At 41.2% G+C, this 24,230-nt stretch overlaps 2 protein-coding genes across 52 annotated transcripts in view; one reads left to right on the top strand and one right to left on the bottom strand.

The window, feature by feature from the left end:
* Window positions 1–1,474: 1,474 nt before the first annotated feature.
* LOC120416594 (zinc finger protein 420) overlaps window positions 1,475–24,230 on the top strand; it is a 57,747-nt gene continuing 34,991 nt past the window's right edge. For 33 of the 50 annotated variants that reach the window (XM_039578347.2, XM_039578350.2, XM_039578343.2 and 30 more), the window contains exons 1-12: window positions 6,864–7,005; window positions 10,518–10,628; window positions 11,298–11,610; window positions 11,709–12,257; window positions 12,608–12,821; window positions 13,763–13,846; window positions 14,011–14,094; window positions 14,547–14,630; window positions 20,563–20,646; window positions 21,648–21,731; window positions 22,346–22,429; window positions 23,076–23,159. In XM_039578347.2, coding sequence (XP_039434281.1) covers window positions 11,298–11,610; window positions 11,709–12,257; window positions 12,608–12,821; window positions 13,763–13,846; window positions 14,011–14,094; window positions 14,547–14,630; window positions 20,563–20,646; window positions 21,648–21,731; window positions 22,346–22,429; window positions 23,076–23,159 — 1,664 coding nt within the window. In that variant the 5' untranslated portion in view covers window positions 6,864–7,005; window positions 10,518–10,628. Of the gene's footprint in view, window positions 1,967–6,247; window positions 7,006–10,517; window positions 10,629–10,996; window positions 11,121–11,145; window positions 11,165–11,297; window positions 11,611–11,708; window positions 12,258–12,607; window positions 12,822–13,762; window positions 13,847–14,010; window positions 14,095–14,546; window positions 14,631–20,562; window positions 20,647–21,647; window positions 21,732–22,345; window positions 22,430–23,075; window positions 23,160–24,230 lie in introns of those variants that run through there. The other 17 variants (XM_039578333.2, XM_039578332.2, XM_052708680.1 and 14 more) reach the window with 17 other exon arrangements.
* LOC120416598 (uncharacterized) lies at window positions 12,980–13,812 on the bottom strand. Of its 2 annotated transcripts, none has more exons than XM_039578386.2 (2): window positions 13,672–13,812; window positions 12,980–13,608 (listed from the first exon to the last, which is right to left on the bottom strand). In XM_039578386.2, the coding sequence occupies exon 2, from the start codon at window positions 13,568–13,570 to the stop codon at window positions 13,109–13,111; it is 462 nt and encodes a 153-aa protein (XP_039434320.1). In that variant the 5' UTR covers window positions 13,571–13,608; window positions 13,672–13,812; the 3' UTR covers window positions 12,980–13,108. The 2 variants fall into 2 exon arrangements, with proteins under 2 accessions (XP_039434320.1, XP_039434319.1); XM_039578385.2 differs by having other exon boundaries at window positions 12,980–13,590; window positions 13,648–13,790.

The following is a 24,230-nucleotide window of genomic DNA, read 5'->3' as shown; positions in this document are numbered from 1 at the left end:
CTAGTGCCTTCCTTTTTTCTACAAGGATTCGCCGCCAAGTTTGCCGCCCTGGGCTCCTCAGTTTACGGAAGTATGGCTCGGGCGATGGTGCCGAATTCCCATACTTAACTACTATTCTAGATACTATTAGAATTTTAGGGCACCCGCTGCGGGATTCGAACCAACGACCTCTGGACTGTAAGTTTAGTGTGCGGTCCGATTGATCTACACGGGCGGGACACAAATATTCAACCACTGTTTTGAATAAAGTTAATTTTTTTTGGATTTATCAACTGAAAGTTAGATTTTATGAACAAATCATCAATGGCTTTGTGTTACAGCTCCAAGCAAGCGTTTTCAATTATAATTGTAATTGATTGATTATTTTCGATGAGAGCCTGTTAAAGTTTACAACTTTTTATCTGGATAAAGAGGTAACTTTAAGAAAGAAAACAGAGATTCAGTAAACCCATATGGCATATTTTTAAATCAATGGGGGGTATGCAAGTAACTTATCTTTGTTGATTTCTTGACTTTTTTTGATTAGGTCCTATAAACATATAAAAGACAATAGCTTATAGCACCTTTTCAAAAAAAAAAAAAAAAAAAACTCTGGATTTGTTTAAACAAAGATACTTTGATAAAAGTAAATCTTTCCTTGTTCCTGAGGGGATCACCCATGGAGAGTATCGGGGCCGGCATTTACAAAGCGGTTTATTAATCAACTCAATGTTAACATGTTTAGGCTATTCTTGTTAACATTCCATAGGCTGTCTTCCTAAGGTGTCTTGATAAGGTCCAGTTTGTGACGATACACTACCTTCCCTTTACTAAGCAATCGAATCCAGAAGGGAAAAGATTACCAGTTGTGTTGGTCCGAGCCGGGATTTGAACCCCGATCTACCGCTTACAAGGCGGAAGCGTTACCACTGGGCTACGTAACGTGGTTTATCAGGTTAGGGAGGTATAGAAAACAGAGATTCAGTAAACCCATATGCCATATTTGTTAAATCCTATTTGGGTATGCAAGTAACTTATACACTCAACCCCCGGTGGTTGGTCACTTTTTCGTTTGACACTTTTTAGTTTGTACCCCGTTGGTTTGACAAAGTCAAACTAAAAAGTGACGAACTGTCACTTTTTACACGGCGCTCATGCACACTGTCAAAACAAACGTTTGGTAGTGTGTGTGAACTCCCTGTAAAAGGGGTGTCAAACTAAAAAGTGACCCCGTTCGTTTGACAACAGTTGGTGTCAAACCATCGGGGTTTGAGTGTATGTGTTGCTTTGTTTAAATAGAGATGCTTTGATAGTTTGATTAAAATATGTCACTCAGAGTTGCATGCTTAAATGGGTTTATTTCTCCAACTATCCAGAAATATAATGAGCAATAAAGTCCTGAATCTTAAAATCTCAAAGGAAATCCTATTTTGATCTTCCAGATTTCCAATTCGATTCACTTTTTCTGACGCAATTTTCCCCAAAAATTCAGCAAAGTCCCACTGTGCCACGCCGCAACAAAAAATGAGAGAATTTTTGCGCCTCTTCTGCGCTCCTCTCCGCTCTTTTTCCACATCGCAACATCCTTCTTCTGCTTGCGTCCACCGCACGGGCCCGTTCCGAGTCGGCGTCGATAAAATTTCTTCTTGGTGTGTGCCTCGCCTCCTCTCGCGGTTCGGCCAGACAGACAGACAGGACCAGACCAGACCACGAAGTGGAGGTGCCCGCCGGTTCTCGCGCGAACAGTGCTCTGTCCCCCAGTGAAGAAAAAAGCAAAAAAAAAAGCTAGCTATACCCCAAGTTCCGGCCGTTTCTGTCCCCGCCGGGTGTCGTGGTCCGTAATCCGCGCGATTTTTTCGGCTTTCGCAAACCAAATTTGCCTCGCGGAACCGCTTTTTTCGCCCGCGACCGAATCCGGATTTGCCGACGGGATAGAAGAAGAAGACGAAGAGAGTGTGTGTGGAGGAAGAAGAAGAGTGAAAAATTGGTAAGCGTTCGGCGGATTGGCCTGCTGAGATTCGCGCGGGCCAGAGACGAGGTGGAAAAAAGGTCGCCATGACAGTCGTCGCGGTCGGCTTCTGAGAAGAGAAAAAAAGCCGACGAAAAAGTGGATTTTCGCGGGGGGAAAAGCGACCGCCGGTTCCAGCTGGCCGGGCCAAATTTTTCCCCGAAGCGAACCGTGAGACCCTTCCGGGAAACAGTGCTAGGAAAAAAGTTGCCTTTCATAAAAAATAATTCCCCCAAAAAAGCCATATTTCAGTGAAGAAAAAAAAAGTGCGAATGAAGTAATTGTTGGCCGAGAGAGCGAGCGAGCGAGAGTGACGCGCTCCCCCGCTCTCTCGTTCGCTGCCTTCTCGCTCTCTCCCTCTCGTACTTTTTTTTTCGTGCGCGGCGCGGCTGCTCCCCTTCGTCGGAAAGAACACGAAGCAGTCTGCGGCGGCGGGTGGTGTGCGTGAGAAGCTTGCACTTATAAAAAAGAGCGCGCGCGAGCTTTTTTCTGGTTCTGGGCAAGTGTGCGTGCGCTTGAGGGGATAGAGCTTTCTAAGCCCGAGCTCACACACACTAGCGCACCATTTGTTTTGCAGGCTGGTACAAATTTTAACCTCACTTTTTTTCGTGTACGTACACGCAATACATGCGCACGTAGATAACTCTATTGCGTCGGGTCGGGGGGAGGTGCTCTGCCGGTGTGGAGCAGTTTGATTCTGGTGTTTTTGTGTTGTGTTGTGTGTGTGCGGCGGTGGGAAGAATCGGTGATCGAATCGGATCGGGATATGGAGATGTGATTAATTTTCTCGTTCATAAGTAAAAAGTGAGAATAGACAAGATTTGGTGAATCGAATTTACTAACTTTTTCAAAAAACTCGAAATGTACAACTATAGCTGGCCTCCACGGATACGTTTAAACACAGCGGGATTTGTAAAATAGTTGCCTATTGCCTCGGAATTTGCAAAATAGTCCTAGCTGTCAAAATGCTTATGCCCCCTCTTCAAATGTTGCTCCAGAATTAACGGTGATAAACAATTGGGTAAATTAGCAATCAGTCCCAAAACCTTGCAAGCAGTTCATGTTGGTTGAGTTAAATGAGAGGTACTGGAAAATAAATTATGGGTTTGGTAAAGGCGCAAGATTTCCATTTAAATGTTATGCATTCTGGGTACTTGAAGTTCACATCCGTGTTTGAGAAACGTTTATTCGGGGACTAATTTTTTAGATATAAGACATTCCCGTCGATGTTAGGGAAGCTCTCATTTTGCTCGCATATTCTCTGCACTCAAACTCTTAAAAAATTAAATCGTTTCGATATTAAAACTATTTTTACAATTGGAATTTTAATTAAAAAACGTTACTTAATCCACCTTTAGGTGGTTGGTGCCTTCCTCGCATTCATAAAGTGAATACACTGCACAACCTCGAAAAGTGTATAAATAACACTTATTTGCATCAAAATATCTGAGATCCGGCCAAAAAAAAGGTGTATTAAATACACTGAAGTACTTATAACTTTTGATAGGGTTGTCAGATTTTTAATCTTTTGGGCTCATTGGAAAGGTTTTTGATTACCTATCCAACGATGGTCCGCAATATAGATCCGGACAGTTTTTTCATCAAAATATTTGAGATCCGGCCTCAAAAAAGTTATATCGTAACATTGTTACACCGTAACATTGCTACACCGTAACGTTGTTACACCGTAACATTGTTACACCGTAACATTGTTACACCGTAACATTGTTACACCGTAATATTATTACGGTGTAAAGAATGTCACGGTGTAATGATTGTAACGGTGTAACGAATTTTGCGGTGTAACGAATGTAACGGTGTAACAATGTTACGGTGTACCAACGTTACGGTGTAATAAATGATACGGTGTAATGAATGTTGCGGTGTAACCATGTTACGGTGTAACGAATGATGCGGTGTAACAATGTTACGGTGTAACGAATGTTACGGTGTAATGAATGTTACACTGTAATATTGCTACACTACAATATTTGTTACACAGTGCATTATTCCTATGGTTTTCATTAGCCTGGTTAGCCTGGCTTAAGCCATGGTTCATGGTTCACTGAACCAGGATTGAACCACAAAGGGAGGCTTAAGCCGAACCAAGTTTATAGGTGAACCTACACCCAAACGGCGGTCGCATGATTGTGATGCATGGCGGCATGAAAGTATATCAGAATCTGCATGAAAACTGTCCTCATGCATTTTTTGCGATATAGGGGTATGACATTTTTGCCCGTCACCGACAATTATCGACATTACCGACGGCTTTTTGGTTGTATTTCACAAAAAAAAAACTCCTAACAGAACGAGGATTGAACCACCAACTTCTTGGTTATTGATCCGTCACGCTACCACCGCGCCATGGACGCTTGATGAAAAGCGAGTGAAAGAGCACCAACATATGCTTCTCTTTGGAGTGTTGCTCGGGGACGGCCCAGCATTAGGTTTTACGCCGACTCGATTTGGAGGTTAGAAAGGAGTGCACTGTTTACATGGACTTAGCACAGTTCGATGTGGTCGTCGATTTTGTTCGGGGAAATTCGTCGACAATCGACGAAGACCATGTAAACAGTGCACACGAGCTGTCAAATGACGTCACGGTGTAAAACCTAATTATATGTGTTGGTGAGAACTGCAGATCGCTGAAATGTTTACACGCGGGCAAAAATGATCTACGGGCTTGCTGCAAAAAATGTTATAAAATGTGACATTTTCTGCAGCAGATTTTGAGATATATTTCTCCTTTGGGTGTAGCCTAACCGGTTCATTTGGGAACACTGGCAAAAACACTCAATAAATTTGAATTAAATTTATCCTTTAATTTGTCTGAAGGAAGATATTAGCGTTTTAAATCTTCCATGTTATTTGCAAGCCTGCGTTCTTGTTTTTTTAAATGACATCTTTATGCTCAGAAAAATAAGCTTTATCGTTATGCACAATTAATCAGCAATTTAAGCTTAACTACGAGTCCGTCCCATATGTAAAAACAGCAAGCCGAGAAAAACGCCCATAAAGCTACGAAATTTATGAAACCTGAAAAAAACTTAGTAGATAGGCCATGACCCCTCGATCATTCAGCTTTGCTACTAATTTTTGACACTTGGATTACAGCCCAATTAATTTTTGAGAACCTTGCAACTCTGAAGTAAGGTATCGAAACTAAGATATCATTTTGAAAATCTTGTTCAATGAGTCATAACTGTTGATGATCTGGCAACCCTACTTTAACATGACACCAATGAAATTTAACAATGTTATGTTTCTTATTAGAAATGTGTACTTCTAGTAAGTCATCAGAAGTGATCAACAAAATAATTAACTTTTCCTAAATCTGGTGGGTGTTTTCTCAATAGAGGAAAAAATCGTGACGTCAGAAATGAACTCAAATCACTCAAAGTTCATTTTGTGAGTGACTTTAACATTTTGGCCTAGTTTGACAGCTACCTTGTTCCCCGGTTTTCTGTGGGAAAGAAAAGGAGGCGAATACTTTACGAAAATCATACCTGTCAAAATTCCTAGCCTCAAAATTTTGCCGCGAGTTGCTTTTCTCCTCTATTGAATGCATTGTTTATCGATGCCCACAATCGGCGACGACCTGCGCGTCGATCACGCCGAAAAGCCAATCTACCCACACGTCCGCCAGAGAGAAACATTACTGGCATTGGATGGTTGGATTCAATTTCAATCGGTGCTGCTCCCTATGAATGGTAATCCGATACACTCGCACAGTGAAAATGATAATTAAATACTTGCACTAAGTCGTCCGCCGTCTTTGCGTCGCGGGGGGAAACAGGGAAAGTAATCCCGCGAGGCCCCGCTAGAGGAGCTGCTGTTTGCTGCGACGGCGGCTCCCTTCTCAGCGAGGGGCAGATTGCGTGATCACGTTTGTGGGTGTGGGCATGTGTGTGTGTGTGTGTGCGTATGGCATTTGAGGGTGAGAGGTATGAGACACGAAAACGAGAGAAGAGAGAAAGAGCGCGGCTCCCGTCCGCCGCACACGACGACGGGTTTTCTGTTTCGGGGAGAGAGGAGAGAGAGAGCAGCCGCCGCTGCGCTGCTGGCCGGAGCCGAATCGAGCCGCGGCCGAGAGGAGAGGCATAGCATTTTTCACTCCGCCACCATCTTCTCGTCGTCGCTGGTCGTGTGTTGCTGCGCTCAGCTCGACTTTTTTACCGAGCGCGCTCGGTTGGATCTTTTTTTGGTTAATTATTACAACAATGGCGGACATTAAAGGCGTCTATAAATAAAAATAAGAATATTCTGCAGTGTCGGCGGAGCAGCTGTGGCAAAAAGCGAAAACAAGTAGAAAAGTGGAACCCCCCTGCAAGCTGTGATCGTCTGTGATCTGATTGGAAATATGGTCTATTGATAGAAAGTGAAGCGCAGAGCAGACAAGTGAAGCGAAAAAGGCAAAACGAAGAAGAAGAGGAAGAGGAAGAAGTTCAATCCGGCTTCTAGAGGAAAGGAAGAAGAGTGTGCGTTCACGAACGAACAAAGAGTGGAGTTGCGGCAAAGCAAAAGAAGGAGAAGAAGACGAAGAAGCAAAAGTTGAGGCACCAGCACCAGTCAGTGTGCGGTGTGCGTGTGTGTGTTTGTGCGTACGTGAGTGCGTGTGTGTGCGGGTGCGCGGTGGATTGGTAGTCGAGGCTGGTCCTCTGGATTGGGGCTCCGTTCCGGCAAATGGATTCCGGTAATCCTCTTCTCCGACAGCAGCAGCAGCAGCAAGTTCTTCCACATTTGGATCGGGAGCACCGCCAGCACCACCACTACCAATACCTGCAACCTCCGCTACAGCAGGCGCAACAACAGCAGCAGCAGGCGGCGGCGGCCACACTACTACAAGTGCAGCAGCAGCACCAACAGCAGCAACAGCGAATCAAAACTGGTTGGGGCGCGACGTCAGCGACAGCAGCAGCAGCCGCGGCCGCCGCAGCGACATCGTCGTTCATCCAGAACATCGTCAATACCGCCGCCAGCAGCAGCGCCGCCGGAGGAGGAGGAGAGCTTTTGATGTAAGCGTTTCACGGCGTTCTTGACTTTTTCATTCCCTTCCTTTCAATTCAATCTACACATACACATACACACATACACGTTTCATTCCTTTTTCAAATATTGTGTATTCCCACCAAAAACCGTACATATGTGTGTATACCTCTCTCTTGTGTGTCTCATTTCATTTTAAAACATTCTCGTTTCTCGTTCCACACGGTATCTTCTCTGACCGAGAAGTTGTCTGTGCTGTGTGGTGCTTGCTGCTTCGGCTAGCAGCAGCAATAGCAGAGGCAGAAGCGACGGCGGCAGAGCAGCAGTTCCTGACCAGAGTCTGGATAGACGGCAGTAGAGTAGACGCGGGCTATGACTTTCGGGGAGGGAGAGCAAGCAAGACAGACAGACACGGACGAACGAGAGAGAGAGAGAGACAGCGAAGCTGAATCTCTGTGTGCGTGTGTAGCGATTACCGTAGGTCGGAGCGTCTCTGGGTCGATTGCGTGGGCTCCACTTCCAGCCGGCTCGAGAGCGAGAAAGAGCGAGGAAGGTGTTCAGACACAGACTGCGAGAGGACTTACGGAAACATATGGTACACCTTATCGATTGGACGCTGGACAACGGCAGACGGGTTGCGGTTGGACAATGTTTTGCGGCTTTTCCAGGAAGGGCGCACGAACATAATGAGCGGGAAATTTGGCTGTTTGCATTTTCCACTCAACTGATGCTATACAGATGCAGGTGACGTGACTATTGTTTATCAATAAATGGACACCATAATGAGGTGATGCTACAAAAACGGAGTAAGCAGCATTCGCAGGGATGGAATAATCGCAAAAAAATCAATTTCGCAAGCGAACTTTCTTCACCCGCGAAAGAGAGAGGAGGCAAATCACGCAAAAGAAAATCGCTCCCGAAATTCTTCAAGAAAATCAATCTGCTGATGATTTTTTGTGAATTTCCTTATCAGCACCACTTAAAAGTATTTATTTCACTTTGTTTACACACATTGCCCATCTACAAAATGTGACAGGTCGTTTTTCGACGTGTGACGTTACACTTGCAAGTGTAGTAGTGAATAAGATGTTCCGCCGAATAATCAAGATGATGATTTTTTTAGATTCCTTTTACCGATCTTTCGTGCGCGAGAGAGGAGAGCCATGCTCCCTTCGGATTTTTTCTCTTGATGAACGTCCAATGATTTTCTTTTGATGATGATTATTCCATCGCTGAGCATTCGTAACATCGACTGATACTACTGATCTAGATGACGTGATTATTGTTTATCAATATATGTACCATCGACTGATACTACTGAAGCAGGTGTCGTGACTATTGTTTATCAATAAATGTACAGCAAAGTGATGCGATGTTGCAAACGCGGAGTGCAAAAACACAAGCAGAATGTGAACTAGCGACTGATACTACTGATCCAGATGACGTGATTATTGTTTATCAAAAAATGTACACCAGATTGAAGCTACAGAATCCGGGAGGATAATCTCAAGCAACATATTCTTCATACATATTGTTAGCACATATTTATCAATATATGTACCTTTGACTGATACTACTGAAGCAGGTGACATTACTATTGTATATCAATAAATTTACAGCATAGTGATGTGATGCTACAAATGCAGAGTGCAGAAACACAAGCAGAATATGTACCAGCGACGGACACTACTGATCTAGATGACGTGATTATTGTTTAGCAAAAAATGTACACCACACTGTAGCTACAAACACCACAAGCACAATCTATCTATACAATAGTGGTGTGACGTTAAAACACAGAGTGCAAAAAACACAAGCAGAATATATACCAGCGAATGATACTACTGATCTTAATGACTTGATTATTGCTTATCAATTAATAGACACTCCTGCATGTTCTACATTTATGACGATAGTACATATTTATCATCAATCGACTGATACACATATGCAAGTGACGCGACTTTTGTTCATCATCGTCATATTGTGGTTAATATTATTTCATGAAGATAGCCCGCAGCCCTAGATTTTGAAGTCCGTATTAGAAGAGAGTTTGCATTCTAGTTTCAAAATTAAATGTGCACAACAACTTGCCACGCTACTCGGTCGCCTGCAACGTTCCGAACCCCTACCACCGTACGGTTAATCTACACACAGCGTGCTACACAAACCCGTCCCGCAGCTTCGCTGTCTTTCTCGCGTTCCCCTTCTCTCGCTTTGGCTCACTTGTTTTCGCTCCGTCTCGTTTCGGTGCCGGCTAAATGCGGTTTCTTCGGTGAGGCACCCCTCCCTCGGTCTTGAGGCGCTCCCCATACCTCAACACCCCTCCCCCCTCTAGCTTGACCAGAGGACGGTTGTCGACTGAAGGCAGCGAGGGAGCACCTCCGTAAACTACAAAATCAAACTTCAAGACATGACTTTGGCGGGACACAGACGACGAAGAAGACCGGATCGGTTGAGCACACAGTGGGGGGGTCGGCTATTCTACATTTCTGGGTTCGGTTGAGCCGCCGCTGCCGCACCCTTTGGCTTCTTTGTCCTTCTCTTCCGTGGTTTTCGTGGTGCAACCCGCGCCGCGACACAGACAACATGTTCGCGTGTGTAGTAGTGCTCGGGACGCGGGAGAGTGAGAGCATCAGACGTACTCACAGCGCGCGCCTTTTGCTGTTGTGCGTCGTCGTTCCCCCGTCGTGAACGAGAAATGAAAACTTAACCGAACGCGCGCGGGGGATCAACATTTTGTACTGTTTGAACATGCTGGTTCGCGCTTTTTCAGTTTACGGACCGCGGCGGGGTACCAACACACGCAGACATGGTGGGCATGCTGGTTCGAGGGATAGAACGGCACACACAAACACACACACACGTACACTAGGCGACGCAACATCTGTAACGTGTTTGTAGAATCGGACGCGGGATGGGATCGGGAGGGGGTGTATGTATATGGGGTAGATCGGTGTGTGCGTGTATGCGAGTAGTCTGGTCTGGACGCGTTCGCGTGAGGGCAAGGAGAGGTTAAACACCTCTTGCGAAGCTGGTTCAATACGGCCAGTCGAAAAGCGGTGGCGGTGCTCTGCCAGCAGCTAGAAGAATACGCTTTTCCTCCTATCTTGGGTACATGTCGTCTATTCCCGGTGCGCGGAGAGCAGCATTCCCCGAAAATAAAAGTAGGGAGGAAAAAAAAAACATTCAAGTGTCGAGGCCAGGCAAGAGTTGGTGTACCCCGGGGGAAAGCGGATTATTTTGCTTCCAATTCCTCTTTGGTCCCGGTTTTTTTTTCGTTCTTGTTGTTGTTATTATGTTACGGGCAGTCTGGGATGTCTGTGCGACACACCCCGCTTTCCCTGGATCTTCCTCAGTTTTTTGTTGTTATCTAGGAGTTATTTTTGCTTCTGATACTCGTGGTTGTTGTCGTTAAACCTTCTACTTGTTCTCGTTTCTCGACACCATCATCTTTTTTTTCTCTTCCTTTCGTTCCCGGCCACACTAACGCAGCGTTTATCACTTTCTCTCTCTCTTCTTTTTTTTGAAACATTTTCAGATGTCAGTCATAATTGGAAGATAGAATAATAGCTCCTTCTGTTTACACACACTGTGTTCTTTTACTCGATTTCGATCAAACAAACCCCTTTTTTGTTGATTATTTCTAAAGGTAAGCCGTTGTTTTACTATCTTGTTTAGTTGTGCAGAAGCAGCTGATGCGACTTTCACGTTCGAGTACATACTAGCGCACATATTAGGCTAATCTTTAACCTCTTTCACTTGTACTTTTTTTTCTTGTATTGGCTTGGTTTATTAGTTCAAATTATTATCATTTTTAAGTTGCACGCGCCTCTATGTTTATCTTGAATTTGCAGCTGCTGTTGAACCATTCGGTATTTGCGTGGAATATCCAAAAGAAAGCCTCACACCAGCTGTTTTGTGCCCTTTACCAACTCAATGACTAACAAACCCCACGAGCGTGTGACATTATTTCTGATGGTTTGTTGTATGTGTATCGTTTCGTTACAAACTTTGTAGGAAGCAAAATACCGGGTATTAGACAGCAAGTTCTGGTTCAGCGACTACCGGCACAGTGTCCCGTCCAATGCTGCGTGCATCGAATCATCAGAAGTAATAACAACAGCCTGGGAGCTCATCCATAGTACGAATGCTAACCCCAAATCAATCTCGAACCCGAACTAGCGCGTCTGTACTAGCTTAACATTTACGATAACACTACTCCGTAGAGTCTCAGTCCATCAGTAGATCTGCAGAAAGAGATCGGTCGTGCGCGGACCACCGTGTCCACTCTAATCCACCGTGTTCTCCCTTCTTATAGATGAATAAGTTTTGGGTGCTGACCAATTTGATCCAAAATTCAAACGTATATCCAATACCTAAAGTTGAGCATCCGCACCACCAGCAGTCGGATCAGCAGCAACACCCGCAGCAGCAGCAGCCGCACCAGCAGCCACCTCCGTCCCATCAGCCAGCGTCGTCGACGACGTCGTCCAAGGGCGGAGGGAGTCGGCATCCCGCGAACCATGCAATAGGACCGGCTGCGCCGGGAATCTACCACAATCCCAGTGGCGTTCCGGGGCCGACAGCGCCCGGTGCGAGCTCGGCGCCAACTGTACCCACATCGGCCATAGGTGCGCGCTAGTATCCCACGTAGATCTCAGTGGTTCCTCTTGCTTCCGATAGGGAATATCTGTCTAAACGTTCGATTTTTAACCTTCCCCAAATTCAGGATCGCCACATCTTACGAATCTTTCCGGACCAGCTGCGGCGAACGCACACAGTGGCAGAGGAAGCACGGGCCATGCACCGGCACCGCCCGGGGCCCACCTGCAGCTGAACGGGACGGTCTCGTCGGACCACACAAAGGCACAGTATTTAGGCAACATGCAGGTGCACCCGGCCCACGCCACCAGCGGTCACCATGCGCCACCAACGGCCACCCAAGGGGGCCCACCGCAGTCCGCCCATCCTCCCCAGCCGATCTCGATCGTCAAGCCGGAGTTCAAGGTGCCGTCGATACCGACCCACCTGATGGACGTGCGCGGCCCGGACGGGTCGATCGTCAAGATCAACATGCCCGAGCATCACGACCCGAGCAAGCCGCCCAACAACGTCGAAATGTTGAAAGTCAACATCGAGGATCTCAGTCAATTTCTCTCGTACCATGAAGTCTTCGGAAAGCTACCTTCCGACATGCTAACGGGTCCGTCCGCTAGCCTAGTGCCATCATCCGCTACCAACACTGCGTCCACCAGCGGTGGCCACAGTAACGGTAAACGTGAGTGTCGCGTCCTTGTTCGGCGGGGGGGTTGTCGTGTCGCTGTCCTCCGCGGTTGTCTGTCTTTGGTTGCGATCGTTCTTGGTTATCTGTTAGCGATTTTAAACTAGAATTTTGGATGCTCTCAACTACTTAAACTGTCAAAAACTGTCAATCCAGTATTAGTGGCAAATCAAAATCTTGATGACAAGTTCAAGCCCAATCGCCACCAAAAATCAAATACCAGCCTGGACCAGCTTCGACGACAACGGGTTGCGTCACCAGGAACCCGCCCCCCCCCCCTTTTTTTTAAAAAAACTCCGGTTCCGCCCCCGACCTCGCGCGTTACCACCCCCTTACTCTGCTTTCAGTGAACCACATCCGGGGCAGCAGTAGCAGCAGCAGCGGCAGCCAGCAGCATCCGCAGGGTGAGTCCCCGTTCAAGTGCAGCTACTGCGCCAAGAGCTTCACCCGGAAGGAGCACCTGACGAACCACGTGCGCCAGCACACCGGCGAGTCGCCGTACCGCTGCCCGTACTGTGGCAAAACGTTCACCCGCAAGGAACACCTCACGAACCACGTCAGGTGAGTAGGACTGTGGACCCCCTCGTCGTCCCGTCATCCTTGTCCTTGTCCCGTTTTCTCCTCGTAAAAAAAAAACTATCGAATAAAAGAACCACACACACACATACACAGAACACAGAAGGAGCGCGTACTGTCTTCTACAATCTATGATTGTTTTTGTTTTGTCTGCTTTTTAGTTGTGTTTTCGCTTTGGTTTGGTTTTTATTCGGGCAAGTAGTAGGATTTTGTTTTTTCTTGGTGAAAGACTTCTAAACTCGAGAGAAAGTGATAACGGGTTTGCCAAATTTTTACGTGTACATTTGGGATTCGGACTGGGGTGCAGCTCTTCGCCGGCGGGTTGGCGGTAGTTGCGGGAACGTGGCGTGGGAAATGGCCGACCGGTACGACCGAAGTGCCCAGCGTTTGGTCATTCTGCCGACACGGGCTAACGTGGTTGAGGTCCGGGTTGCGTCCGAAGAGTTCTCCGCATCGTCCAGTAGCTTCAGGATACGGTTGAACGTTCGGTTGCGGGTTCTGCCTCGGTACAGTGCTGCGGCCGCTTCCCGTTGGTATGGTTCCTTGTCCTCGGGTGTTAACCGGTTCCAATCATTGGCGGCCCGCTTGATCGCTTCGCTGGCGCGCAGGCCTTTCCGGTGATACGGTCGTGCAAAGTTCACGAACGGGTTGCGGCTCAACTCGTCAAAGGGCGTGACTTGGGTTGCACCTTCCGCTTGCCCAGACGTTGAGGGAACCGGGTCTTGATTCTGCATGGCGACCAAAGTTTACCTAACTTTCCTCGGAAACGCAACTGTTAAAAGCAGACAATTCAAAAAATCTGAAAAATTACCATTCAAACTGTCAGATATACTACCAACACGAATGTCCCTCTCTCCAGGGCTAACTTCGATCACCGATCACCCAGCGCTGATACCTTCTTTTCTCTTTCTCTTCCTCCGGAACAGATTGCACACCGGTGAAACTCCCTACCAGTGCACCTACTGCGGGAAGAAGTTCACCCGAAAAGAACACCTCACCAACCATGTCAGGTGAGATCAACTTTCTCAAGTTATCAAGCAAGTTATCTTGGATTTTGACTTTCAAAATCCGTAGATCCGTGAATCGTCATCTGTCATCTGTTTACTAACTGCACTGTGTCGTTGCCGTTTTCTTTCTTTCATGTTGCTCCCGCTGCCCGGGGTTGATTCCGCAGGTTACACACCGGAGAGACCCCGTTCCAGTGTACGTACTGCGAGAAGAAGTTCACGCGAAAAGAACACTTGACAAACCACACGAGGTGAGCGCTTTTGTTTCTGTTTGTTTATCATTTAGTACGTACTAGTTAGTAGTCCTCTCTAGGGTAAACACATTTTGGATGCCATATTTTGAAAAAGGAAATGAAAAGATGCTGTTCAAATTTAAAAGTGATGATCCTTAGCTCTCTGAAAACGAATCTCCATCCATTGGCCATCAAGCAAACAGCATTAACAATTCAAAACCCCATACACACAAACGCTTTCCTTTGACAACACTCTAACCCAAGTCGTTTCGATTGAGTTTAGATTTTTCAAAATTTTATAATTTATAGCTAAGAAGCCCAACACGCCCCCCACCACCACCGCCCCTCCCAAGATATCATTCATAAAAGCAAAAACTAAACCACGCACTAATCAAAGGTGTTTTATCTCTCTCTCCCTCTCAAATCTGTGTCCTTTCTCTCCGTTTCTCTTTCCCGAACCTCTTCTATAGAATACACACTGGAGAGACTCCCTATCAGTGCACGTATTGCGAGAAGAAGTTCACCAGAAAGGAACGCTTGACGTACCACATAAGGTGAGCACAGGGAAGAGGACGGCTCCTGCGCACGGTCCTTTAGCTTGGGTGTTGGGGGGAGAGGGGGTTTGTTCCGAATTTCTCGTTTTTTGCTGATTTTTTTTAGCCAAGTTGTTTTAAATAATTGCCTCAGAAGAAGCCTAATGTAAAATCAGAATTTGAATTGTGATTTTAAAAATAAAACATAAATTTGAATAATCTAGACCATCAACAGAGATCCCAACGAAAGGGGGATGTGTTGAAACAAAAAGAAGAAAATCTCTCTCGAGCTCTCAAAATATCACCAAAGAGTTAACGATACTTCTCAGCTTCTCACGATTTAGCAGTGAAAGTGTAAGTGGGATCGAAATTCCTTACGAAAACCGTTCAAATGATTGTTCAAGCTATTATTTCGCGTATGATATAAGGGATATAAAATGATAATCTTTTTCGAGAAAAAAAATCTTTGAACAAAATAGATCACACTTTCCACCCTAACTCGCTCTCACTTTTGCTATTTTTAAAAAGAGAGAGAGAAAGAGAGCGCTGATAGTTCTGCGATTTTCTCTACCTCACGGAAATTTGTTTGATCAGTTCCATCGTTATCGTTATTTCGATGATACTATCGGCGATAATCTTATTGACAATAACGGACGATAACTCATTTTTAATTAATTTCTAAAGTTGACTTAATTTAAACAGATCATTCTAATTTTCAAAACTTTCACCAAGATTATTTTAATTTATATAATTTACGTACGAAGCGAAATTTTGTATGCATTTTTGCTTTATTAGTTTTTTTTCTGTAAAATACCCGAATTTTCACAAAAAAAACGTATTTTTTCAAAAGTGCTCAAAATGTTATGATTTTCAATCGAAGCGAAATTTTGTATCTATTTTTACTTTATTCAATATTTTTTGTAAAATACACAATTTTTACGAAAGTACTCTAATTTGGTTTATTTGTATATGGTTATCAATGAAACGAAATTTTGTATGCATTTCCACTTTATTTGAGTTTTTTGTTTGTAAAATATATATTTGTACTCAAATTTTCACAATATGCCTTTTAACCTTATGGCATATGAGCAATTCTCTACCAAAACCGGAAACGGATTTTATTTGTATTTTTTGATTTGGCTCAAACTTTGTGGGGGCCTTCCCTATGACCAAATAAACTATGTAAATATTCAAACAGCTGTAACTTTTGAGTGAATTTTCTGATCAATTTGGTGTCTTCGGCAAAGTTGTACGTATTGTTGAGAACTTTTGAGAAAAAAATAGGTACACTGAAAAAAATTGTAGATTTTTTAATCAACTTTTTTTCACTAAAACTCAATTTCCCAAAATACATATTTTTTGATTTTCGAGATTTTTTGATATAATTTAGGGGACAAAAATCCACAACTTTTGAGCCATAAAGAAACATGGTCAAAAAATCTGAATTTTCATGCAAAAACAAGTTTGACATTATTTTTCAATGCAAAATTGAATTTGCAATCGAAAAGTACTTTACAGATTTTTTGATAAAGGGCTCCGTTTTCAAGACATAGCCAACGATAGTTTGATTTTAGCGAAATATTTGCAGTTTTTCAATTTAAAAAAAAAAGTGACCATGAGTGACCGTTTCTAAAAATATTTTTTTTGAAAAGTTCAGAAAATTTGCTTTCAAATTGTCTAAGAGACATTGAAGATTGGACCTCGGGTTACTGAGATAGAGCCGCTTTAAGAAAAAGAAACACGAAAATTGAAGTTTTCTTAATCTCACCAAAACAACCCTCCATTTTCTAATGACCATATCTCAGCAAATAATGGTCCGATTTTCAATGTTAACCCTCTACTGCCCAAATTTTTATTTCGAAAATATTTTTTTTCCTTTGTTCAGGAGGTCATTTTGAGCAACTTTTGTTCTACGAAAAACTTTACTTTTCTTGTTTTATGTTTTTCTTGTTTCATTTATAGTATTTTAATTTGCATTTATATAATTTAGTTTATGTTTGTATTTGGTAGTATTTGGGCTACTCTATAATTACATTTCGCCTATCTAATTTTTTCATGTTTTACAGTCACTTTTTAAATTTTTTGCATGTTTTTCCCATTTTCTGCTATAGAATCGCACCATCATCATTTAAATTGCAAAAAATGCGTAGAGGCATAGTCTGGGACACTACAAAAATTACTGCATACTTCTTTTTATTGAAAATATAGGAAATGTTAGTAAAAAACACTGCCAAAGTTGACCCCTAAAAAAATGGCATTTTTAAAAACATTGGCAAAGTCACATAAAACAAGTTTAACTTCCAACCCTGAAATTTTCTAAAATTTGAAGAGTTCTTCTTTCCAATGCTTTTTAAAGACCAAAAATCGGTTGGAAAATTGATTTTTGGCGATTTTTTAGATCGAAGCCCGTCTCAAGGCGGGGTTAGGTTGTAGAGGGTTAATACATGAAATATTCGTAAAATTTTCCGATCTATTCGAAAAAAATATTTTAATTTTTTTTAAATCAAGACTAGCATTTTAAATGGGCGTAATATTCAATGTTTAGCCCTTTTGAAATGTTAGTCTTGATTAAAAAAGTTTTAGTGAAAAAAAAGTTGATTAAAAAATCTACAAATTTTTTTTCCGTGTACCTATTTTTTTTCTCAAAAGTCCTCAACAATACCTACAACTTTGCTGAAGACACCAAATTGATCAGAAAATTCACTCAAAAGTTACAGCTGTTTGAATATTTACATACCATTTTTGTATGGACAGCAGCCAAAATTGTATGGAGACTTGTATGGGTGAACCAATGACGCAAAATAGCTTATTTGGTCATAGGGAAGGCCCCCACAAAGTTTAAGTCAAATAAATAAATACAAAAAATATAAATTGTCGAAATCGGCCGATTTCGTAGAGAGTTGCTCATATTATGAAAATTTGAGTATTTTCGTAAAAATGCGCTATTTTGTGACAATTTTAGTATTTTACAAAAAAAACGATACTTAATCCACCTTTAGGTGGTTGGTGCCTTCCTCACATTCATAAAGTCAATACATTCAGTAAAAATAGCAACATTCCCTTAACATGTTTAACAAATCAATTTTATTACTGATTTCTTTTGATAGGGTTCGCATACCTTCAATTTTCTGGCTCATGGCTCATTTGAAAGGTCTTTCGATTATCTAACTAACGATGGGTCGCATGATGGAGCCGGACAGATTTTTTACTGAAATATCTGAGATCCGGCCTCCAAAAAGTGTATAAATAACACTTAAGTGCTAATAACTTTTGATAGGGTTGTCAGATCTTCAATGTTTTGGGCTCATTGGAAAGGTTTTTTTAATACCTTTCTGAAAATGTATAACATGATAGGGTTTCTTGTAAAAACCACCCTTTTTACAATCTTCCGGACATACGCCAAAATCGTTTTTTTAGCATAACTTTTGAAGTACTTAACTAAACTTGCTGATTTTAAATAGAGACCTATGGGACCCTAAGACGGATCGAATGAGACCAATACGGTCAAAATCCGTTCATCCAGTCCGGAGATAATCGAGTGACAATTTTTTTGTCCACCCACCTACACACAGACATTTGCTCAGAACATGATTCTGAGTCGATAGGTATACGTGAAGGTGGTTCTACGAGGTCAAATTAAGAAGTTTATTTTTCGAGTGATTTTATAGCCTTTCCTCAGTAAGGTGAGGAAGGCAAAAAAAGCTATACAAAATGCCCTTAACTTTACACTTTTAGTTTATTTGAGAATGGTAAGGCTATTTAAGTTTCTCGAAAAAACTGTATGAAGCAGTTAAAAATCTTTTTGCGTATTGAGCATTTGAACACAGTTACAAAAAGCAAAAAAGTAAATTTAAAGCAAATTTTTGCTAAGGGCATTACAAATATGTTAAAATTTTGCATAAAATATGGGGTGGAATATCAGTTATTTTAAATTCTTTGCCCTCCCCCTCTTTCGAAACAAAGTTACAAAAACTTTGTTTTGCAATTTTTAAAATAAGCCAAAAAAATTATATGTTTTGTTAGGCTTTGGAAATATGAGCAATAAATTGGTCAACATTTAACCATTAATACTAGAGAGAAAAGATTGTGTGGAAAAATTCGAAAAAATGTATAAAAAACATTTTTTTCTATGATTTTTGGTGCTTTAACCATTCTGATATTGTCTAAAGTGAGATTCTCTTCGGAAATTTGATACTCTACAACTTTGTCGAACAAAACAAAGCAGCAAAACTGGATTGTGTAAAGTTATCAACGGAAAAAAAAATAAACATTTTTTAATAATTTTTTTCATCAACTTCAGCTTTTATATCAATGGGTTAAGGCCGATGCAAATATTTAAAAAAGTTGTTGTCCCTAAGCCCTGGCCGTGGTCAAGGGGGGGGGGGGGGCAAAAAAATAAAAAAATATAAAAATTTAAATAACAAGCCATAGTCTTCACTTTTAAATGAAAAAAGTGTTTTAAAATGCATTTTACACTAGTTCAGTTGTTTTGCAATCATTAGTTTTCAAAAAATCTAAGATCTGACAAAAACAAAAATTGAATCGAAAAAAAAAAGATTTTGCATCGAAAATTTTCAAAAAATTTTAAGATTTTTTAATAAACCCAAAAATGATTTTAAACGCAGAAGAATGTATTTTAATTTGATTTCAGATGGTTGCACTTGAATTTTCATTGAAATTTTGAAGTTTATTGTAAAAATATTTTTTTTGCCCCCTGATTTTTCGGGCCAATTTGAAGGGTGGGGGGGGGGGGGGTGACAAAAACTTTTAAAAATATTTCTACCAGCCTAATCGTGACCAAATTTTCTAAAAATTGACAAAAATGCTTATAACCCAAAAACAATTTTTCAACTTGTGGACCATTGGGTTATTTCCTCTGGGCATCCTGAAGATCATTCAAATCTTAGATTTAGAAAAGTTTTAGTTTTTAATTGTAGGAACTTTACTTGTACCAAACTACCAAAAACAAAACATTTTAAAACATAATTTCTTGTTTTATTTAAATTTAAAGTTATTTTTAAGTGATTTGATGTAAAATTCCATATAAATACATATAAATTTTAGGTAAAATTGTTAAAAAGTCGGAATTTTGCCTGAAATTTTTTAAAACTAGTGTTGTTTACTTACTTACGGTACTTATTTAATACTTTTGAACATGAAACTATTTTTTTAAAGGTTACAACGTTTTATGATAATATTTTATTTTAAAGTAGATTTCAATTGCTAAGGGAAGTCCCGTGTGGTGCCCTGATTCAAACTAGAATATTATTTTTTGGGAAAGGGATCTTACATCCCTCCAATATCAACCATTTCCGTCCTAGTAGGGTGATAGACTTTATAAAACAAGTCGACCCTAACTGGGACAACATGCAGTAAACAGGAGCTGCCTCTCATCGTTCCATGGTGTTGGGTTAACCTGATTTGCTACAAAAAAAAAAAGAGTCACACCACAATATTCCTCTAATTGGTCGCAGTGGTCATAAGGCTCAACAAAAAAAAAGGCCCGTGTCAAAATAGGTTCGAAAAATCAGGAGGCTATTTTTTCTGGAGATTTCAAAAGAAGTGTCTACGTGGTTTATGGATGGTCCCATTCCAATCTCATGTAAATTTAATTGTTCCATGATGTGATTTGACGTTAAAATTTCATTAGGGGATTTAAATTTATACGTACATGATATATCATGTAACTTAGGTGTAGGTGTTTTGTGTTGTTATGGTGTTGTGATAATATTTCGTTTGAAAACTAAAGACAAGAATTCGCAAAAAAGATATAATTATATGGAAATTAAAGTTCTAGAAAGAGAGCTAAGGAAACGCTTAATTTTGAACAATTTAATTCATTAAAAATTTCAGAATAAGCTAAAAACCCAATCAAAAGTAGCATTACTTACCTAACTTGTCCTCATATCCCAACCTTCCCGCCTTTTCTTTCTTTTCATTTCCCAACAAACAGGTTACACACCGGCGAGACGCCCTTCCAGTGCTCGTACTGTCAGAAGAAGTTTACCCGCAAAGAGCATTTAACGAATCACGTCAGGTGAGCGTCGTTGAGTCGACTTGATTATTTTTTAAATATTATTATTTACCCTTTTTTTTACTCTCTAAATCTAACCCATCACAGTTGATTTGAACACAAATCAGCAATCAGATTTGAGCGATTTTTGATTCCAGTAGTTTGCCACACACACGTTTAAGTTTTTCCTTAATTTACCACACACCGATTACTTTGAACATATTTTTTTTCTCGTGAAACTTGTAGGATTTTTAGTAACTCGATCGGTGCCTCTATTCGTAGTTAGCTTTTTCACTACTATTTTTTTTTGTTGTTTTAATTATTTGGTTGGCATTTGGGAAAATTGTAACCTGGCTTTGGGTGTGTCAGAGTGGTGTTTACTATTCGTATTTACTACTACTACTACTAGCGAACAAACAGTAGTGTGCTCTTCTGACTCTCTCCAATCGCGAAGATGATAATTTTCCAGAATATTTGTTTTCCCTTTTATTTTGTTTCTCGATAGTCTCGTTTGCTCTCGTTTGTTTTGATTTGATCTTAGAGTGTGCGATTGTGGTATTAATTAGCGTGCGTCTGTGAGTGTGTTTGTGTGTGTGTCGGAGTGATTTTTACTTCTTACTGTAGTGCGAATGCTGTGCGTTGACATCTCGATCCGAAAGCGAAAGAAAACAAAACAAATCAAAGATGTTATCAGACGAACTACACCGCTCCACTTGAAGCTTGGGTTAGAATTTTCCCATTTTACCAAACAAATCTGAGAAAGAAAAAGAAAAAAAAACTTGCGACGACAACGAAATTTTGCCCGTTCCTACGATGCTGTCCTTTCTGTTTGAAAAGAAGAAAACATTTGTAAAGGGTCAGATCCTTCCGAATGTTACTCGATACACTGGAACTAAAAACGAATCTAATCAAAAACACAACACCACAAGAGAGAGAGGCGCGTTTCTGAAACAAACAAAAAACACCAAAATTCCTACTCGGAACCAACCTCTGCCTTTTTTCTCTGCCAAATTTCTTTCCGACAGATTACATACTGGAGAGACCCCCTTTCAGTGTACCTATTGCGAAAAGAAATTCACGCGCAAAGAGCATTTAACGAACCATGTCAGGTGAGCGTCCCGAACGTGGGGGAGTATGAGTGTGTGAGTGAGAACAATAGTCGACCTCGCACAATGGCACACTCGTACTCACACACCATCCGTGTCTCAATTGGTATTGGGAAAATTGTAACCTGGCTCCTCGAAGAAACGACAAGCGTATTTTTTTCAGTTATAATTTATTTCTTTAGGGTTGTATTGGTGTGGACGAAAAACGCGCACCACAGAACAATGGGCAGAACAAAAGAAAAGCAAAATCTGCCGTTTTGCAAATGTGTGCGTGTGTTACAATCGCCAATAAGGGATGGGGGGAAAAAGTCACTGGATTTACACTGAAATCGTTTCGTTTTTTCCGTTATTTTTTTCCAAATTGTACAAAAATTTCTGTTTATACCATTTGGCCTTAAAAATCTTTCGTCTTTGTTGGTTATATCTTTGTCTTTTCCTCCCCAATCTGCTGGCTGTTGGCTCTCAAAGCTGGGTTTAGGTTTTCCTCGTAAAAATTGCAACAAGTCTTTTCCCCACCTTTAAAAACAAAACCAAGACGAACCCCGCCACTAATCCGAGGTGCACGGTTGTGTCCACCTCTTACTCTGTTCTTTCTTTGATCCCGAATACTCTTTTAGAATACACACTGGCGAGACTCCGTACCGGTGCACGTATTGTGAGAAGAAATTTACCAGAAAAGAGCGTTTAACGTATCACATAAGGTGAGCAGAGAGCGAAAGACCATGCTCCCCACCCCGTCTACTACTCCTCCTCGACGAAAAAAAAACACACACAGAGAAGAAGCCTGCTTCTTCGAAGTCTTCGTTCGTTCATTCTCAACCTTTTCGGCAAAAATTGGCGCTAAAAAGTCGCTTCTCCCTGCGGCGGGAAAGGTCTGCGAAAATTTCTAACCACAAAATTCGACAAACTCCACCTCCGTGACCACCCCCATTTGGCGTAAAACACTGAAAAAAATCGTTGGCAAAATTCATCCCCTTCGGTGGTCCACCCTCGCTTTCGGCTCCAATCGTTTTGGTTAAGATTTTCCGGGTTTTCTCACGGCAAGGGGGGTTTTCCAAATTTCCCATCTAACAAACAACATATTTCTCCTAGCACACCTCACGAGGCGGTACCGCAGAAATACCGTGTGGAACAGAAACGAGACCCAAAGATACACACACTGAAAAAAAAATCTCCATGAAAAAAACCCAACTCCCGTGACATCCCTACACAAGCGAATCTCGATTAACACATGTCGTATCTCTCTCTCTTTTTCTCTCCCTCTCTCTCTCTCTTTCTCGATGTTTGGAAACGGTCACTCCAACCCTCGAACGAAACAAATCGTGTTAAAAAAAATCACACCCACAGATGGCATACCGGAGAGACTCCCTATCATTGCACATATTGCGAGAAAAAATTCGCACGAAAAGAACATTTAACGAATCATGTCAGGTGAGCTGATTGACATAATAGTCGCCCCGTTTTTTCTCTCTACTTATAATCTACTTAATTACTGCAAATTTTCCTTGTAAAAAGTTTGTTGCGTCAAACGTGACAATTCTAGCGAGACATTTTTTCCAGTGCAAATGCCCTGCATCACTCTAGCCCTTTTGGAGTGCGTGCAGGGTAAACAGAAAAGGAACTCCATTGGACCAATCAAATCAAGTTTTTTTTGTTTGTTTTTATCATTTCTACTAGAGAAGAAAAAACACATCGTATAAATAAGCAATTTCAATACGATCTTTTAATTATGCTGTAGAATTTATTTTTAACTCAAAAGTTTTTTTTCTGATTTTTTGTTAAATCTACAAATTGAATCGCTGTAAATATGTTACAGACTATTATTTAAAGTGCACGGTGCCTTAGCTTTACTTTGTTTGTTTATTGTTTCCAGTTTAGATTGTTATTGTTGAAATATCATACTCTATAAATAAATAAAAATTGGAAAATTTGGTAAAAATTTAAGATAACATAAACTAAAATTATTGTCTAAATTTTTGACCAGTACATCTTAGTCCTCACAACACTCTGAATGTTTCTTGAACCCTTTCTTGAAATTATTACCAATTTGTAATTTAATTTGATTTTTACAGTGTTTTGACAATCCAAATTTGAATTATTGGAAGATTTTTCTGAATTGTAACTTCCAGAAAAGAATTGTTTTTTTTTTTAATTCGTGAATGTCAATATTTTTCTCTCGCTGAAAGTCAGCATTTTTCAAAAATAAATGTTTGCTTGAACAAACCTTTTTAAATTGTTAAATGAAAGTTTTTTTAAACCTTTAAGGCCTGATCACCCAAATATCAAATTTTCCAAAACTAGCCTAATATTTTTTTTCCCATCATTTACCTACTTTTTTTTTAATTTTCAGAAGGTTTTATTTGATTTTTTTTAACACTGATGATAACGCGGAAACTATTGGTTCGAATTTGAATGTTAATTAATGAAAATTTTGTGAAGCTTTCTGAACTTTTCAATATAAAACAATTTCAAAATTTTATAATCAAGCATAACTTTTAAAAA

This window comes from Culex pipiens, chromosome 2, assembly GCF_016801865.2.
Source record: "Culex pipiens pallens isolate TS chromosome 2, TS_CPP_V2, whole genome shotgun sequence".
Lineage (NCBI taxonomy): Eukaryota > Metazoa > Arthropoda > Insecta > Diptera > Culicidae > Culex > Culex pipiens.
The sequence above is the reverse complement of the archived record's forward strand: the minus strand, read 5'-3'. Positions and strand labels throughout refer to the sequence as shown.